The sequence below is a fragment of the Nicotiana tomentosiformis genome, chromosome 11 (assembly GCF_000390325.3).
Source record: "Nicotiana tomentosiformis chromosome 11, ASM39032v3, whole genome shotgun sequence".
Taxonomy (NCBI): domain Eukaryota; kingdom Viridiplantae; phylum Streptophyta; class Magnoliopsida; order Solanales; family Solanaceae; genus Nicotiana; species Nicotiana tomentosiformis.
Window position 1 is genome coordinate 96,761,501 of NC_090822.1, and position 20,309 is coordinate 96,781,809.

Here is a 20,309-nt window from a genome sequence, read left to right on the forward strand (position 1 = left end):
AGTTTAATCCTTTGATTAGCGATATGGCTTCTGCGATGTTGTTGAAATTTAAAAAATATTGGGATGGTGTGCATATTTTGATGGGAGTAGCTGCAATCTTTGATCCACGGTACAAGATGAGGTTGGTAGAGTTCTTTCTTCCACTAATTTATGGTGAAGAATCTTCAACTAAAATTCAAGAAGTTCGATCTAATTGTTATGATCTCTTTCAAGATTATAAGAGTAAATTATCTGGTCCACATGATTCATTAGCTTCTAGTTCTAGTGAAGTCACTAGTTTTATTGAGGGTGATCGGCTTTCGAGCTTTGATAGATTTGTTGCTTCGAGTGGAGCTACCGTGGAAACAAGATCAGAGTTGGATATGTACTTAGAAGAAGGCCTACTACCTCGAACTCCTTCATTTAACAATTTGAGTTGGTGGAAGACAAATGGATTGAAATTTCCTACATTGCAAAAAATGGCACGTGATCTCTTAGCCATTCCCGTGTCTACTGTTGCTTCAGAATCGGCATTTAGCACCAGTGGGAGGTTGATTAGCCCACATCGGAGTAGACTCCATCCCACTACTTTGGAAGCTTTAATGTGTGCTCGCACGTGGTTATGGAATGACTTAAATGGTAAGTAATTTTCTCATTATTATCTTAATAGTTCAATTATTTAATAGTATATTGATACATTGAACTATGCATTTTTTCTTTTAGGTTTGTCTTCAACGATTGATAAAGTTTCATGTCCAACATTGCTTGATGAAGAGGAAGAGCCGGATTCAAGTGGTTTATCGCAACATTGCTAAGAGGGCATACCTGAACATGCAACATTATTCTCATCATCTTGGATATTCTCTGTTGTATAACTTGCTAGCAGTGACAGTGGACCATTCAATAACTTTGGATTTGCACCTATGGCTGGAATTAATTGCACTGAATTTGATATTAAAGCCATGCTTGGCATTTGTTATACCCTTCAATTTCTGCTTAGTGACTAGTTTGTTTCATAGAATATTTTGACACAATATTGTTATCTTCTTTATTCTCATGCAAGAGGCAGAGAGTAAAGTTTAGTGCCAAAACTGGAACTCTCGTGCTATATTTTTGGTTTTGTCATTGAACCTGCCTAAAAAGTATTGTGTATGTAGTAGTAAAATTAATGAAGATGAGAGATAGTTTCTCCAATGTGCGTCTTCTCAAATATTTATTGCTTGATGAATTAGTACTTTGAGATAGAAAGTTATATAAAAGTACGTCAAAGCAACAGTTTAATTTGTATTTAGTATTTCTATTTCATCTGTTTTTTAATAAACTCTCATGTAAATAATAGAAACACCCATCAATTAATCTATTAAAGATACAACTTTGGCATAAATTCCAATACAACAGACAAAAGATCAAATTTTGATCAATTTGCAAGCTCAAAGGAAAACAATATTTTAAATATTTCAATAGATAGTTGAAAAGGTAAAAGAAATTAAAAGCATACTGCAAAATAAAAAATAAAGAGAAAATAAAAAAGAGTTAAACGGGGCAGGGCGGGGCAGGGCTTAATAGGGCGGGGCGGGGCAGGACAAAATTTTGACCAAAAGCTAAATGGGGCAGGGCAGGGCGGGTCAATATTTTAGCGGGTCAAGACTTGACCTGCCCCGCCCTACCCTACCCTGCCCTATTTACATTCCTAACCAATCCTTTGGGCTATCTGAACAAAAGCACCTTAGGTATGTTTCCAAAGTTCTGTTTAAGACCTCCGTCTGCTCATAAGTTTGGGGATGACAGGCTGTGGATCTTTGTAACTGAACTCCTTGTAAAGAAAAGAGTTCTTGCCAAAAAGTGCTGAGAAAAACAGGATCTTTATCACTGGTCATAGTGACAGGGAAACCATGTAGTTTAAAAACATTATAAAGGAAGCACTGAGCTACAGACTTAGTAGTGTAAGGGTGAGATAAACTCATGAAATGCCCATACTTACTCAGTCGATCAACCACTACCAATATCACCTCCTATCCATTAAACTTGAGCATGCCTTAATAAAGTCAAGGCAAATGTCAGTCCATACATCATCTGGAATTGGCAATGGCCGTAGAAGACCAGGATATGCAGCTGCATCATACTTATGTCGTTGGCACACATCACATTTGTTGATGAATTCTCTAGTATCTTTAATGAGAGTCTTCCAATGGAACAGTGATTGCAGCCTTTTGATAGTTGCATCCATCCCAGAATGTCCACCTTGGGTGGTTGCATGCTACAATTCAATAATAGTTATTCTCAACTGAGGATCATACCCTACTACCAATCTGCCTTTCCACCTTAACTAGTTATTAAGCCAAATAAATGACTTAAATGGTTGCAGTTGCAACTTAGCAATCACCTCCCGCAAGTAAGGATTAGTAGACCAAGTATTATGTATCTGTGTAAGTGATGTTTTAACTTCAATACCACACAAGAGGGGAGGGAGGGTGATTTATGTGGTGTCCAATTTTTTGCGTGTACAGATTATAGAAGGATCTGGTTCTTCTATGTGTTCCTTACACTACTTTTGCGGAATAATAAATACAGAAAATAAAAAACACAGAGATTTTTACGTGAAAAATACCTGGCTCAAAAGGTGAAAAAGACTGTGACCTACTTCCCAGTAGGATTTTTCCAAACTCTCCACTAAATCACTGAGTCAAAAACTGCATTTACAAAACACTTTTGTAAACCTAGGATTAACTCTAATCCCGTTGTGGCAACCAGCCTCTAACTGCTGCAACAACTTCAAGTTAACTCTAACTTGAATACTTTGAGTACCTATTACAATTGCCTCTAGATAAAGCTGAAAGGTACAATATGAAAATGCCTACTACAATTGAACTAGAATAAAAGACAAATACTTGGAGCTGGTTCTTCTATCTGGTTCATGTAGCTTCAGGTTCGCATACTTGAATCACACACGAACTGCTTACAAAATGCCTTGCTATTTTGCTCTCAATTCACATTTAACTTCTGCTTTTGTGCGTCACCTGTAGAATGAGAACTTCCTGTGATTTATAGAGTTAGTAGAGTAGAAAATAACTAGAGTTCTAATGCTACTCTTCCTTGGTGGAAGAGTTCTAGTTGATCTCAACCTCTAACTCCTCCCTTATCTTGGATAGTGTTCTCTTTGATTAAGGAGTCCTTCTCCTTATCAATTATGCAACCCTTTTCGATCAGGAGATATTAATTAGACGAGTCCTTCTCCTTATCAATTATGCAACCCTTTTCGATCAGGAGATATTAATTAGACCAAGTTAATCTTATCTCTTTCACGTGCATCCCACATGTTCGAATCTGTCCGTGTCTATGCACACAAGGGATGTACCTAGTTCATGCCTGAGTTTCCTTTGTCAATCTTCAAAACTATTCTTTACTTTGGCCAACAAATTCCCCCTTTTTGATGATGACAAACTCTATGCTTCCATAAGCTTAGGCCCTGTTTCAACTTAGCTCAACATCAACACAATGTTAGAAAACATTTTTCCTTTTTTATCACTTATCATCAAGGACCAGGTTCATTAGGTTATAAACATCACTGTTCAAAGTGTAAAGCTCAACCTTTTTCCCCCTTTTGGTATCATCGAAAAGTTGCATAAAAAATGTGAGATAACCAGATTTTAAAACTTACTCATGGCCACTGGGGCTACTTCAAATGCAATCATGGATTAATCATCATAGATCAAGCTAAGAATTTTAACCATCAAAGAAATATAAACAAAAAGTTAGAGCAGAAACAGTGAATTTCATTGATGATTGATACTATTCTTCTACAAAGCATAAAAAGAAATAAAAATACTGAAAACATGAGCAAACAAAACATCCCAAACTGGTTCATTGAAAGGTCTACACTGGACTAGAAGTTTAAGGATTGGAAGAACTAGGTGCTTGGTTTTTGGCTTGGAGGAGTTTCAGCATATCCTGAAGAATGCCATCATTCTTCTCCTTTTCTCTTGCCAGCTCAGTTCTCCTTCTCCTTTACTCATGTCTCCACCTATGCCAACCTCTTCTTCAACCTCTCAATCTCAGTATCCTTAGCCCCACTTTCTTGCACCAAGGCTCGCACCTTGCTATTCACTGGTACCTTCTTAGATGAACCAGGTTCTTTAGGAGTGACATGGACTTCATAGTCACAAGCAGGCAGCGTATTTTCCCCAAAATGATCCTTGTTTGTACCAACCTCCCTTTCTTCTTTGGATTATAACTTACAGTCACTCTCTTTAGTAGGTCTGCAAGGGTTTCCTATTTAGATGAAACAGGTTCATCTATATTTTTCCCAAGTTGAACCAGGCCTTCAGCGGCTTCGCCAGACCCACTTCCCCCTATTTTCTTTACACTCTCCTCTACTCCAACAGGTTTTTCTCCCCAAACAACCATTGCACCTGTGTCTTTGGTTAAACTTATAGGAGTGGGTGAAGAATCAACCACTCTTTTACCCTTTCCCGTCACAGCACTTCGAACAACCTTGCTCTCTTTTTCTTTCTCTTTTTTCTTTTTACCATCAATTCCTTCAGACTCTGCAGTTTCAACACCTGCTTTAGACCCTAATAGTACAAACCTATTCTCCAAATTTGTTCTCTCCCCGCAACAACCTTGCGAGCAAGCATCTTTACTCTTTTCTTAGAGATTGGGGTGGTGGAAGGGATGATAGTGGATGTGGAAGTCTAATCAAACTGAATTTCAGTTTTGAAAAGACTTTGGAGTGTATCCCTAGAATCTAGGTACTTTAATTCGGTTGGGATTCTTTTGAACATAACTGATTCACTTGTAACGGATAAGTCCAAAAGGAGTTTGGAATTAAGTAGGACTTTGCTCATGATCCAAATATTATTATTTTAAATTATTCAGAGTGTAGAAAACATACCGTGTTATCTTGATGAACCAGGTTCTTCACTGAGAATACTCTTGTGTAAGTCTAAATTTGCCAAAATAGAGAAAATATCATTAGAGATTAATGAGTTATTTTAACACATGGCACACGAGTATACTATTGAAAGTATGAGACTGAGCAAAAATTAATCTAATTATGTACACAATTTTCAGATTTTCTAACCAATTTTTTTTTTAATATTTCTTTTTCGTTGTGTACTCTGAACTGGTCCTTTTAAGTGATCTTAATCATCCCTAATTCTAATCTGTTCCTTTCAAAGTGATCTCTACTTAGGGCTTTTGTGAAGATGTCAGCTATTTTCTTGTCAGTAGCACAAAATTCCACAATGATCAACTCCTTTTCATAGTTATCCCTCAAAAAGTGATGCCTAACATCTATGTGCTTAGTTCTCTTGTGTTGAACCGGGTTCTTGGTCATACTAATAGCACTAGTGTTATCACAAAAAATGGGAATACAACCAACATCAATTCCAAAGTCCTTTAATTGCTGTTTGATCCACAACAATTGAGCACAACATGAAGCAACATCAACATACTCAGCTTCAGCAGTAGATAAGGCCACCGAATTTTGCCTTTTGGTGGCCCAAGACACAAGACATGAGCCAAGAAAGTGTGCCATACCTGAGGTACTCTTTCTATCCACAAGAAAACCTGTATAATCAGCATCAATATATCTCACAAGATTGAAATTACTACCTTTTGGATAACAAAGACAAAGATTAGTGGTGCCTTTTAGATATCTCAAAATTCTTTTGACAGCAGTCAAGTGAGACTCCTTCGAATTTTCTTGAAATCTTGCACAAAGGCCTACACTGAAAACAATGTCAGGTCTACTAGTAGTGAGATACAACAATGAGCCAATCATTCCACTACACAACTTCTGATCAACAGATGAACCAGGTTCATCCATATCCAACTTTGTAGCTGTTGCAATAGGAGTGTCAATTTTTTTGGAATCTTCCATTTTGAACCTTTTAAGCAACTCTTTTACATACTTCTGTTGATGGATCATAGTTCAATTTGAATTTTGTTTAATTTGTAAGCCTAAAAAGAAATTAAGCTCACCCATCATGCTCATTTCAAATTCACTCCCCATTAGTTTAGCAAAATCTTTACTTAACTTATCAGTAGTTGCTCCAAAGATTATATCATCAACATATATCTGAACTACCAAGAGATCTTTACCTTTTTCTTTCAAGAACAAAGTATTGTCAATTTTACCTCTCTTGTAGTCATGCTCAAGTAAAAACTTTGATAATCTTTCATACCTTGCTCTTGGCGCCTGCTTGAGCCCATAAAGTGCTTTGTCAAGTTTGTACACATGATCAGGACTCTCCTTGCTTTCAAACCCTGGAGGTTGTTTGACAAACACTTCTTCCTTTAGATAGTCATTGAGGAAGGCACTCTTGACATCCATCTAGTGGAGGGTGAATTCCCTATAAGTAGCCAAGGCTATGGGGAGTCTTATTGCTTCCAACTGGAGAAAAGGTTTCATCATAGTCTATGCCCTCTTCTTGGCTATATCCTTGAACCACCAATCTTGCCTTGTTCCTTGTAACAGTTCCATCTTCATCAAGTTTGTTTCTGAAGACCCATTTTGTGCCAATTACTGATCTGTCCAAGGGTCTTGGCATCAGATGCCAAACTTGACTCCTTTCAAATTGGTTCAGCTCATCTTGCATTGCATTTACCCAGTCTGCATCCTACAAAGCCTCAGTAATATTTTTAGGTTCAAGAAGAGATAAGAAAGTATCAAAAGCACAAAGATTCTTAAATAAAGATCTGGTTTTGATTCCAGAGGTTGGATCAGTAATTATGTTCTCAATGGGATGAGAACTTTGATCTTGTAAGGTTTCACAACCAACTGGTTTTCCCTTGATGTTCTTTCAATGCTTTGTTGCTGTGGAACAGGTTCATGGACAGGTTCCCTTAAGGTTTGAGAATCATTTCCTCTTTGTTCTATTCCCCCTATCAGGTTGCCCTAGGTAGAAGGACTTGTTCCATCACCTGTTCCTTCTTCCAGTGCAGCTTCAGTCTGGGCTGTGGTTTCATTTAAGTTTCTTACCAGCCCAATATCATCATGTTTCTGTCTCTCAGAAAGAATGTTAGTTTCATCAAAAACCACATAAACACATTCTTCAACACACGTAGTTCTTTTGTTATATACCTTATATGCTTTACTATGTGAAGAATATCCCAAGAATACTCCCTCATCACTTTTGGGATCAAACTTGCCTAGGGAGTATTTGCCATTATTGTGCATAAAGCACTTACATCCAAATGCTCTAAGATGGGATATATTTGGTTTTCTCCCTTTAAGTAACTCATAGGGAGTCTACTCTACAAGAGGTCTAGTCATGCACCTATTTATGATGTAGCATGCAGTATTTACAGCTTCTATCCAAAAGCTATGAGACAGTTTACTAGAAAGAAGCATAGTCCTAGCCATATCTTCAAGTATCCTATTCTTTCTTTCAACTACTCCATTTTGTTGTGGAGTCCTAGGAGCAGAAAAATTATGATCTATGCCATGCTCATCACAAAATTCAGCAAATTTAGTATTTTCAAATTCTGTGCCATGATCAGACCTAATTGATGCAAGTTGATTACCTAGTTGTTTCTGAGTTTTTCTAACAAAAGAAGTGAACATGTCAAATACTTCATCTTTAGATGTTAAAAATAATGTCCAAGTAAACCTAGAGTAATCATCAACAAGCACTATCACGTATCTTTTACCACCTCTGCTTAATGTTCTCATTGGACCACATAGATCCATATGAACCGGTTCCATCGTCCTGGTGGTGCTTACCACTTTCTTGCATTTAAAAGAGGATCTTACCTACTTTCCCCTTGCACAAGCCTCACAAACTTTGTCTTCCTTGAACTTGATGTTAGGCAGTCCTATCACCAAGTCCTTGGAGACTAATTTGTGAGTTGACTCAGACTTGCATATCCAAGTCTCTTATGCCAAAAGAGGGAATCATTGTCCAACACACTTAAGCAAGTGAGTTCATTTTCGGACAGTGTGGACAGATCTACAATATATATATATTGTTCACTCTTTTTTCCTGCAAAACAATATTGTCAGTGATACGATTAATCACAAAGCATTTATTAGAGGTGAATGCTACCAAGTTACCTCTATCACATAGTTGTGATACACTAATTAAACTGTATTTTAGGCCATCTATCAAATAGATATTCTCAATTGAGTGAGAGTTAGTCTTACCTACCTTACCAACCCCAATGATCTCACCTTTCTTCCCATTTTCAAAGGATACATTACCTCATTTGAGGTCCTCAAGCGAAAGGAATTGGTTCTTGCTTCCTGTCATGTGTTTTGAGCAGCCATTATCCATGTACCATATTTGGCTGCTCCCCTTCACTTGGACTTGCAAAAGGAAATCAGGGGTTATTCTTAGGAACCCAAACTAGTTTGGGTCCCTTTCTGTATGCAAAAGGATGAATCAAATTATTTTTAGCCCAACCTGGCAGCCTATTCTTTCCTTGAACAAACATTTTATTCTTTTGACTAGCCTTTTCTTTTGCAGTGCATTCACTTTTATAGTGACCAGTCTTACCATAATGTGTGCAAATTTTGTTCTCAGGAAGTGTGAGATACTTTCTTTTGGGATCCCATTTAGGCGGTAGATTCCCAAAGCCAATTCCTCTTCTATTGCTACTGTGATGTTCCTGTAGCCATGACAGTGCATCGGAGGACCTGTTCCATTTACAAGATCTGTCTAGTTCATGCTTGACCTTGCCTAGATCCTTTGTCAAAATTCTTACCTGCTCATCCTTCTTATACGACTCATCTTTTAGTTTACCTATATTTTCTTCTAGAGTGAGGTGTGTGCAATCAGCTGTCTTCTTACTTGTTCCTAATTTCAGTTTTAGGTTTTCAGATATAAGTTCTAGGACATTTGATTCAAATGCATGAAACTAGTTCTTTAGTGTATTATTTTCACTTACAGTCTCACTAACTCTAAGTTCCAGGTTCTTACACTTTGCTTTTAAAATCACACATTCCTTAGACAACTGTTTCTTTTCATTGTTTATATCCTCAGATTCATCAATGAAATCTAGAAGTAACTCAGATAGCCTTTCGTTAGACAAAAACTTAATCTTATCTTTTAGATGGATTATACTTACTTCGGATTCCTCATCGGATTCTCCAATTGCCATAAGTGCTTGTTCATCTCCATCTTCATCATATGAGTCCTCATCTGAGCTTTCTCCCCAAGCAACAACCATAGCTTTTGTTGATCCTTTGTTCTTCTTGGGATGAACCTGTTCCTTCTTTCTGTTTCTTCGTTCAGCTTTTTTCTTCTTCCATTCAATTTCCCATTGAGGGTAGTTTTTGATGTGGTGATTAGTTTTCCCACACTTGTAGCAATCCTCATTGGTCTGTTTTTCAGTAACCCTTGGTTTGCTGTAGCCTCCACTTCTCGAAGAATCCTTTCCTCTCATCAGGTACTTCTTGGCTGGACCGAGTTCACAAACAAGCCATTTCTTGGCTTTAGCATTCTTCTCCCATTTCCTCAAGTCGTCAGCAGTACAGTCAGCTCTTGTTTTTGGCACCTCTTCTCCTTCGGCATTTATCTTCATGGTAGCCAATGGACCATCTGTGACAATGTCCCATAGCTCATAGTCTTCTCCTATGATGTGGTCTCTCATTCTGTTTTTCCACCAGGAGTAGTACTGGCCATTGAAGAGTGGTGGCCTAGCAGTGGATTGTCCTTCATAGTTTTCAGGTGGTGCACTCATCTTGATCTTCTCCTAAGGTGTTAGTCTCTTCAACGATAACCTGTTCTGATACCAATTGATATTTTAACTTCAATACCACACGGGGGGGGGGGGGATAATTTGTGTGGTATCCAATTTTTTACGTGCACAGATTATAGAAGGATATGGTTCTTCTATGTGTTCCTTATACTACTGTTGCGGAATAATAAATACCGAAAACAAAGAACACAAAGATTTTTACGTGGAAAACATCTGGCTCCAAAAGGTGAAAAAAACCACGACCTACTTTCCAGTAGAATTTCCCAAAACTCTCCACTAAATCACTGAGCCAAAAACCGCATTTACAAAATACTTTTGTAAACCTAGGATTAACTCTAATCCCGTTGTGGCAACCAGCATTTAACTGCTGCGACAACTTCATGTTAACTCTAACTTGAATACTCTGAGTACCTATTATATTTGGCTCTAGATAAAACTGAAAGGTACAATATGAAAATGCCTACTACAATTGAACTGGAATAAAAGATAAATACTTGGAGCTGGTTCTTCTATCTGGTTCATGTAACTTCAAGTTCGCACATATGAATCACACACGAACTGCTTGCAAAATGCCTTGCTATTTTGCTCTCAATTCACGTTTAACTTCTGCTTTTGTGCGTCACCTGTAGAATGAAAACTTCCTGCAATTTATAGAGCTAGTAGAGTAGAAAATAACTAGAGTTCTAATGCTACTCTTCCTTGGTAGAAGAGTTCTAGTTGATCTCAACCTCTAACTCCTCCCTTATCTTGGATAGTGTTCTCTTTGATTAAGGAGTCCTTCTCCTTATCAATTATGCAACCCTTTTCGATCAGGAAATATTAATTAGATGAGTCCTTCTCTTTATCAATTATGCAACCCTTTTCGATCAGGAAATATTAATTAGACCAAGTTAATCTTATCTCCTTCACGTGCATCCCACATGTTCGAATTTGCCCTTGTCCATGCACACAAGGGATGGACCTGGTTCATACCTGAGCTTCCTTTGTCAATCTTCAAAACTATTCTTTACTTTGGCCAATAGTAAGTAATGAATCATTTGGCTTTAGGATGGAAATAACTAACAATTCAGCCTCAGGTTTCTTAGACAAAGCATCAACAACTTTGTTCTCAGTTCCATTCTTATATTCAATAGAGAAATCAAAGGCCATAAGTTTAGAAATCCCAGCCACCTGAAAATTAGTATGAATGTTTTGGTCTAAAAAGTACTTTAAAAATACTTCTGATCTGTCTTGACAATAAATCTCCTGCCCAACAAATAATGAGACCATTTAGTAACAGCAAAGATGAGAGCTAAGAGTTCCCTGTCATACACAGACATAACTTGATGCCTAGGGGCCAAAGATCTACTAATGTAAGCTATAAGTTGACCTTGCTGCATCAAAACAACTCCAATACCCTTCACACTAGCATCATTCTCTACTATAAATGGTTTAGAATAATCAGGCATGGCCAAAACATGAGTAGAAATTAAAGTTTATTTGAGTCTGTCAAAGGCTGCTATGGATTCTTCTATCCATAAAAATCCATCCTTCTTCAACAACTCATGTAAAGGTTTGCAAATGGATCCAAACTCTTTTATAAACCTCCTATAGTATCCAGCTAGGCCAAGAAATCATCTTAATTGCTTGAGGTTATCAGGAATTGGCCACTGCTGCACAAATGCAATCTTCTTTGGGGTCAGTAGACACCCCTTCCTTATGATAAAGTGACCTAAGTACTCAACGTTAGACACTCCAAAAGTACATTTAGAAAGCTTGGCATATAGCTGATACCTCTTCATCAATTCAAATACAGCTTCAACATGTTCCAAATGAGCAGTCATACTTTTGCTATAAATTAGGATATCATCAAAAAGCCCAAGCACTGATTTCCTTAATAAGGGTTTAACAACTGAGTTCATTAAGCTTTGAAATGAAGAGGGTGCATTAGCTAGGCCAAATGGGATAACTAGAAATTGATAGTGACCTTCATGTGTTTTGAAAGTTGTCTTATGAGTATCTTCATTTGCCATTCTCAGCTGATGATAACCAGCTCATAAATCTATCTTAGAAAATATTTTTGCTCCTCCTAACTCATCAAGCAAATCCTCTATTATGGGGATTGAGAACTTATCTTTTATTGTTAACTGATTAAGCTCCCTATAGTCAAGACATAATCTTCAACTTCTATCCTTTTTTCCAACCAAAACAACAGGAGAGGCATAGGGACTGGTAGAGTATTATATGACTCCTTGATCAATCATTTCTTGAACCAACTTTTCAATGATATCCTTCTTCACACCAGGATATCGATAGGGCCTCTTGTTTATTGGATTTGCAGCCTCAATGAGAGGAATCCTATGATCAAAGGAACTTCTGTAGGGAGGTAGGGTAGTAGGAATCTCAAATATGCTAGCATATTTCTCCAGTAACATAGTTAAAGCTGGAGAAATTTCAGTACCTTGAGCAGCTTGTATGTTATGACAACTATGATTTTCTTTGCATTATTTGTCACTGTTATCATGAAGAATTGAGTGTCTTCTCCACCTTTCTTGGCTATTGAACTTGCCTTAGCTGACTAAAGTTGATTGCTGACCCCTCTCAATACATGCTTCCTTCCCTGATAGACAAACTCAATTGTTCTGGTACTGAAGTCACATAGAATATTGCCCAAGGTGCTTAGCCACTGAACCCTTAAAATAATATCAACATTTCCTAGAGGTAAAAGTATGAAGTCTGAGGAGAAGGTGGTTCCTTGTAAGTGCCACTGCATATTCCTACACACATGCCTTTCTTCCATCAGCTACACTAATGCATTGTTTTACTAGAAGACTAACCATGTATCCTAACCTCTTGGCCACATATTGATCAATGAAATTGTGTGTGCTCCCAGTGTCAATTAAGACTTGAAAGGGTCTTTTCTCATGGTAGCCAGTTACCCTAATAGTCTGGTAACCAATTACCCTAGTGAAGGCTTGTAATGAAATAGTCATGAATTAATCTACTCCTTCCACAACATTCTGTGTTTCTTCCTCCATAACCACTTCCTGTATAGCTTCTTCATCAACCAATTCTACCATGAAAATTTGCCCTTTTGCTCTACAATTATGCCCAACTACATATTTTTTATCACAGCAAAAATATGATCCCTTGGACCTCACAGAAAAAATATAATCCCTTGGACCTCTTTTCAATGAAGGTGACTATTAGTTTTATTGGTTTTCTTGGTATTTGGTTAAAGTCTTATTAAATGTGGAGTTTGGGAAGATAGGTTTATGTGAATTCTGGGGTTTGAAAATAGAAGGAGTGGGTAATATTGGATTATGGTATTTAGAAGTAGGCTTAAGGCCCCAAGATTGAGCATGAGCTTCAAAGACATATTCTTGTAGTTTAGCAAACTTACATGCCTGCATTAGTGTTCTAGGTGATTGAATTCTAACATATTTGTTTAGTTCTGGTTTCAATCCACCTAAAAAACAACTGATATCATTTTCATTCAAAAGATTGACTTTATTTAACAACCTGTTAAATTCAGTCTGATAATCCTTCACACTACCAACTTGTCTCAAATATTTGATAGCTTTCATTAGATTCTCGAACGCATCCCAAAAACTATCATGTAGAGCCAAAACATATTCAGTCCAAGTTGGGAATGTATCATAATTTTTAGACCTCATAAACGACCTATGTCACACAATAGCATCACCATCAAAATGAATATAAGCAACCTTAACCCTTTCCTCGAATGCAATTTCCTCCATGGAAAAAACATGATCCACCTTATACAACCAGGATTTCAAATCATGTCCAAGAGAAACGAGAAAAGTCAAGTCTAGAATATCGAGTAAAGGAGCTATTACCAGTTGGAGCAGAACTAGTTTGAGCTTCCTTAGATCGACCCATTCGAAGAGGACCTGCAGATTCACCATCAAAAGAAGACGCCATTCCCTTGTCATATTGTTTGATAAATCTAGTTGCCGCTTTGATTTCGAGCAACTCTTTATCTGTTTGAGCATTCCCGACGTTCATACTAGTCAAACCCTCCATTAATTTCTGCAATTGATCCCGAATCTCAGAGAATTTTCCTTCCATGCTATCAATAGGTTTGCCTTGATTCTTGTCCCTACCCATGTTAATGCCAAGGAGTTACTGCTATGATACCAAATGGTGCAGTTGAAGACTGAACCAACGAAGAATCTGGGAGCTAAGCTCGAAGATAGAAGAAGCTAAGCCAGGGCAGTGCCGAGAAAATAGATCAGAAAATTTAGAAGAGAGAAGAAAATGATTATTATAATTCTGAATGAATGTTAATACATGAATTACAATGTATATAAAGGAATGGATCAAATGCAAGTGGATCACTAAAATGAAATCTCTTCAACTAATCCTAACTCACTATGTAACTAACACTGACTTTGCCTAACTAACTCTGCCATATCAGCTTTACTCGTAACTAACTTCTGCCATGTCAGCCGCCAACTCAGCTCTATATCTTGCAACACCAATCATTATAAATTACAATTAAAACCGAGTAAATTGATTAACATTTGCACTTAAATAGATGGCGAAAGATGAGGGAGACTTTCATGTGTGATTTTCGAAATCAATAAAAATATGAACGTTAACTTAATATACCTTAATCACATTAAAATTTATCATTCTATTTTAGCTAAGTCGCTATTTTATGCAGGTGCGAGTTAGTTTTGTATAAGTGAATCTCGTATTAAACAAGCCTCTCATCTATGTACATGTTTCTTGGATATTGAATTTCCTATACCTAATTATTACAGCTATTAATTTATGCAACAAAACTTACAGCACCGAATGTTTATACCATTTTAATGAATATATAATATATATTTTCACATACACTCTTATCACTAATCATAGTCAATTAATATATATTCTTATTTAAATTATGACTTAATCATGGTAAATTAGTAATAAATAAGTTTTTACCTTTGCAATATAATTAAACTCGTATATAATTACCTTTGCAATATATATATATATATATATATATATATATATATATATATATATATATATATATATATATATATATATATATATCGTAATGATTACAGAGAGTAAATCAGCAATTTTGCAATTATAGATTTTGAGAATGTTTGTTAATTAATATTATTAAATGTTTTCCTTTTAAGAGTCAATCTTATCTTGGAGGAAAACTTTAAACATATTTCCTATCAAGTCAAAGAAGGTAAAAGAATCCTACTTGGAAGGAATTTGTGCTTATCCCAAACTGATTTAATCTCTAAATCTTATCCCCCAATAAATAACATATCCCGTTTATCTTGATCATATTCGTTTAATTTGTAGATATCATCTCAAACACTAACACTCAAATACTTACTCTATTATAAAAGGTTCATAACAACTGCAGTATCTAGGTTTACTTTCTTCCCTTTTACTTGGTACGTTTTCTTTATTATTTGTATTATGAATGAAATTGCAATGCAACATCCTGTATCAACTTAATTATGCACAAACATTAGAATGCCTGCTGATTGCTTTGTTTTTACGTAGTACATTATCTTCTTTTCATTATGTTGAAGATTTTAACTTCTTCTTTTTTCATGTTAAAGAGTTTAACCTTTTTCTTTGGTCTAAAGGTTTGTGTTTTTGTTTCTGAGTTACTTAAATTATCTTATAAGTGGATTGACTATTAGTGCATCGTTCTTTTACTTGTTGTATAATCTGTTCAAATTCTTGAATAAAACCCTAAATAATTTTTTCCATGTCCATATATTTACAGAAACCATGACAAACATGAGATCAAGAATTGCAATCCCTATATTGGGACTTCTGATATTATTCTCTGCGTGGGAAGCATGCATGGCAGAAGGAGATTACTTGATTTACAAGGATCCTACGAAGCCGCTAAATATACGTATAAGGGATCTAATGAGTCGAATGACATTGGCAGAAAAAATAGGGCAGATGACACAGCTCGATAGAAGAATTTTGACATCGCAAATTATGAAAGATTATGGAATTGGTAGTGTACTGAGTGGTGGAGGAAGTGTGCCAAAACCTGAAGCGACAGCCCGAGAATGGGTTGATATGGTGAATGAGTTTCAAAAGGGAGCATTATCTACTAGGCTTGGGATCCCTATGATTTATGGGATTGATGCAGTTCATGGACATAATAATGTTTATAAGGCTACTGTTTTTCCTCATAATGTTGGCCTTGGTGCAACCAGGCAAGTTTCACTTGATTTTTAACTTCTATTACATTATTGTTAGGTCACTTTAAAGGTAATTAAAAGTAATTGTCCGTAATAAGTAAAATAATTAATCGAAAGAAAATAGGGTAACTAAATCATTACAATGTCATTGGATATAAATAAATCCTTTTTTAAACTTATATTTGCCTTGCCTTTTTTTTTTTTTTGGTTAAGGATTTGTTTCCTTTGAAAGATTTAAAAAAATAGCATTCCCTCCGCCCAAATTTATGTGACATCTTGATAGTTAAATAAGTTTTTATTTAATTTGACCGCAATTATTTTAATTTTTTTAAATATTTTAAATTGTTAATTATTGTGGTTTGTAGTATTTTTTATATAGTTTCTGAATATGTAAAATTTTTATTTCAAAACACTTAAAGATTCCATAGAATTAATGGTCAAAATTAAAAAGTTTGACTTTAGTTGTCATATAAATCGGGATGGAGGGAATAGTAATTTTCAGTGAGGCTAGATTATTTTCTTGTTTCTTTTTGTTGTTTAAATAATTAACACCCTTTTCTACCACTTAGTTTTAAAAAATAAGATGTTTTAGCGATCGAGATTCGAGGCTATACTTGTTAATTAAAAGATAAATTTGTTGTTTTAGCTCCCCGAACAATAATAGTAAAAGGTTTTATTTATTCAAATTAATTAAATATGAGTAGTCAATTAATAAATTAATTTTTTTAATTACTTTGTCAAATTACTTGATTTATTGGTCTTTTTTTTTTTTTTAATTCTTTCAAATCTTGCAGAGATCCAGACCTTGTGAAAAGAATTGGTGCAGCAACTGCTCTTGAAGTTAGAGCTACTGGCATTCAATATGTTTTTGCTCCATGCATCGCGGTACATATATATTTATCCTAACCTTAGTATTTTTCGGATTATCAATTCATCTTTGTTGTAAACCGTTATTTATTGATCGTGTTATATTAATTATTACACATTATCGATGCATAGAATTTAAAATTATTTTAAAAATAACTTGTGCCTCAACAGGTATGCAGAGATCCAAGATGGGGTAGGTGCTATGAAAGTTACAGCGAGGATCCAGAAATTGTGAAACAAATGACTGAAATTATCCCTGGATTACAAGGGGACCATCCTCCTCGTAAAGCAGGCATTCCTTATGTAGCTGGAAAGTAAGCTTAATTTTCATTACCCTTACTAGTCTCTTATAGCCTATTTGGCCAAGTTTGTGAAGCCAATACTTATTTTAGAGAGTTGATGTGTCTGACCAAAGCTTTAAGAAAAAAAATTAGCGGTTTTGAGTAGTCGCAAAAAATTAATTTCTGAAGCTGAAAAAAGTAGTTTATCCAAACACAAACTGCTATTTTTCAAAAATACTTTTGCGAAAAATATTCTTAAAATAAGTAGAATTTGGAAGATTGGCCGAACATGCTATTGCTCATAAACTCTTTAATATAATAAAAACTTGTCTAACATTTTCTTTTTAATAAATGGAAACAATTTTTATAGGGAAAAAGTAGCAGCTTGTGCAAAACACTTTGTTGGAGATGGTGGTACAACAAAAGGGATCAATGAGAATAATACAGTGACAGATTGGCATACATTGCTAAGTATTCACATGCCTGGTTATTATCAATCAATTATCAAAGGAGTTTCAACTGTTATGGTGTCTTATTCAAGTTGGAATGGTGTCAAGATGCATGCACATCATAATCTTGTTACCAATTTCCTCAAGGATACCTTAAAATTCAGGGTAATTAACCATTTCGCAAACCTTGATTAGTTGAGTTATTCAATAATTTTTTAGTTAAGAAATTAGAAGTTTGATTTTTTTTTCTTTTTTTTTTGTGAAGGGATTTGTCATCTCCGATTGGCAAGGAATTGACAAAATAACTTCACCACCTCATGCAAATTACACACATTCAGTGCTCACTGGGGTTCAAGCCGGCATTGACATGGTTAGTTTCTAATACTCTTTCTAGTACTTTTTGTATCTCGTTTAAAGTTTTTGTACGTTCATAATTAAAATAATTAGTCCCTCTAATCCTATGTATCTGCCATTTTATCTTTTCGCACACTCATTAAAAAACATATTAATAATAAGAGTTACTTGATTAAACTGTCCTTATTTATTCTTTGATTTCTTAATCTTTTACTTTTTTCTTGGATATTTAAAAAAAATATAAAAACTAATCTTTAATACTACAAGTACTCCGGAACAAATATTTTTATCTAAAGTGTAAAGTACATAGGATCAAAAGGAGGATTTAATAACATTGGGTCATTAAAAACGTTGTCATTAAAATACCTTTATCTCTTCCGTAAATAAGTAACTAAAACTATATGTCTTCTTCAAGTAGTATAGGTAGAATTAGAAGTAGTGAGAATGAAATTGCTGTTCAAAAATTTGAATTGTCATCTGATTTTGTTGTGCTCGATTTTCAGATTATGGTCCCTCTAAACCATACGGAATTTATTGATATATTGACCTCGTTGGTGAATAATAATTTTATTCCCATGAGCCGAATTGATGATGCAGTGAGGAGGATCTTGAGAGTCAAATTTACCATGGGTCTTTTTGAGAATCCTTTGGCTGATTATAGATTAGTTAAACATCTCGGAAGCCAGGTCAGTTTCTTTTTGTATACTATATGGATAATAAGATTTTCTAGACTATATATATTTTTAAAATAATTGTTGAAATTAGTGATATTGAGATTCAATTAATATTGAAACAGGCACATAGAGATTTGGCAAGAGAAGCAGTAAGAAAATCACTAGTATTACTGAAGAATGGGGCAAATGCAGATGAGCCTGTACTTCCACTGCCTAAGAAGGCAACACGAATATTAGTGGCTGGATCTCATGCCAACAATTTGGGCTATCAATGTGGTGGTTGGACTATTACTTGGCAAGGAGTTGAAGGAAACAATGTCACACTTGGTATTTTCTCCAACCATCCCCTCTCTCAAATATAATAATAAAGATTTGTAGTGAGTTTACGTTCGGTGCAATGAATTTTTACACTATCAAGTTAAATCAACAACCTAACATAGATCGAGTAATACATATGCAATAACCAGTTGTATTTACAGTGTTAAAATTTGTTACATTCTTAGGGTGTGTATATATATATATATATATCTATATATATACATATATATATATATAACTTAAACTCTTTTATAGAAAGTTGATTTTGTCCTTCGCCAGCCCTACCCACTCCTTTTTTTCTTTCTTTTTTGTTTAACTTTATGGGTCAAGAACAGCAATCGGCCCCAACTAACTTAGGATTCAGGTTTAGTTGTTTTGGTGCTGGTAGTCAAGAACAAAAATTACATCTCAGTTATAAACAAGTTTTGGTTTGCAACATGAATCTTTAATATTAATATCGCTCCATTTAAGCTCATCCGATCCCTTGTGGATACTACTATTTAAATCTCTAGTCATTTTATCTTTTGGTCCTTTTTTGAAAATTTTAGGGACAACCATTTTGGATGCTATAACTGCTACCGTTGATCCAAGCACAGAAGTAGTCTACAGTGAAAATCCGACCACAGAATTTATGGAATCCAACAAATTCTCATACGCAATAGTGGTAGTAGGTGAACTACCTTATGCTGAAACAGCAGGAGACAGCTTGAACTTAACTATTCCTGAGCAAGGAATAACAACAATGAACAATGTCTGTGGAAGTATAAAATGTGTAGTGGTTTTAATTTCAGGGAGGCCATTAGTTGTGCAACCACATTTAAGTAACATTGATTCACTTGTTGCTGCTTGGTTACCTGGTACTGAAGGACAAGGAGTTGCTGATGTATTATTTGGTGATTATGAGTTTACTGGAAAATTGTCAAGAACTTGGTTCAAGACTGTGAACCAATTGCCAATGAATGTTGGTGATTCACACTATGATCCACTTTTCCCATTTGGGTTTGGACTTACTACTACGGCTACTAAAGCCCAGGACCAAATTGCTTCTAGATAGAGAGAGTTTTTTTTAGACTGAAGAACAATGTTTATATTTTAGCTAGTTTTGGTTTTGATTTCGATCTTCATGTTTACTTTCGTGTTTTCGTATTTCTTGATTTATGTGATTACTTATCGTTGTTTTCGTTTCGGCCTTCTGATTACAATACTCAGTTTTAGTTTTGTATCTTTGTATTTTTTCTTCGGTTTTAGAATTGGTGTGGTTGTTGTTGCCCTTTCTTTTATCTTTCCTAAGCCGAGGGTCTTTCGGAAACAGTATCTCTGCCTTCTTGAAGGTACGGGTAAGGTCTGCGTACATACTACCCTCCACATATCCTACTTGTGGGATTATACCGAGTTTGCTATTGTTGTTGTTATTGTTATATTTACTTTGTTGTGTTAGTAGTGTTCGTTTTACCTGATCTTAATAAAAATAGGAACTTGTCGCACTGAATATATAGT

The 20,309-nt window shown here is 35.5% G+C and overlaps 2 protein-coding genes across 2 annotated transcripts; both read left to right on the top strand.

Annotated features, from left to right (window-relative positions):
- Positions 1–23: 23 nt before the first annotated feature.
- LOC108945666 (zinc finger BED domain-containing protein RICESLEEPER 3-like) lies at positions 24–794 on the top strand. The gene is made up of 2 exons (XM_070189686.1): positions 24–618; positions 703–794. Exons 1-2 carry the CDS (start codon positions 24–26, stop codon positions 792–794), a joined length of 687 nt encoding a protein of 228 aa, XP_070045787.1.
- Positions 795–15,441: 14,647 nt separating this feature from the next.
- Positions 15,442–19,992, top strand: LOC104107187 (uncharacterized). The gene is made up of 8 exons (XM_018774493.3): positions 15,442–15,884; positions 16,664–16,754; positions 16,908–17,050; positions 17,388–17,631; positions 17,732–17,836; positions 18,324–18,506; positions 18,617–18,821; positions 19,361–19,992. Exons 1-8 carry the CDS (start codon positions 15,442–15,444, stop codon positions 19,864–19,866), a joined length of 1,920 nt encoding a protein of 639 aa, XP_018630009.1. The 3' UTR covers positions 19,867–19,992.
- The last annotated feature ends 317 nt before the right edge of the window (positions 19,993–20,309 follow it).

Bases quoted from the DNA above. Each gene is read 5' to 3' on its own strand.
- LOC108945666 (XM_070189686.1), top strand. From the start codon at position 24: ATGGCTTCTGCGATGTTGTTGAAATTTAAAAAATATTGGGATGGTGTG. The intron at 619-702 runs GTAAGTAATTTT...TTTTTCTTTTAG, and splicing joins GTTATGGAATGACTTAAATG to GTTTGTCTTCAACGATTGAT.
- LOC104107187 (XM_018774493.3), top strand. From the start codon at position 15,442: ATGACAAACATGAGATCAAGAATTGCAATCCCTATATTGGGACTTCTG. The intron at 17,051-17,387 runs GTAAGCTTAATT...CAATTTTTATAG, and splicing joins ATTCCTTATGTAGCTGGAAA to GGAAAAAGTAGCAGCTTGTG. The intron at 18,507-18,616 runs GTCAGTTTCTTT...ATATTGAAACAG, and splicing joins TTAAACATCTCGGAAGCCAG to GCACATAGAGATTTGGCAAG.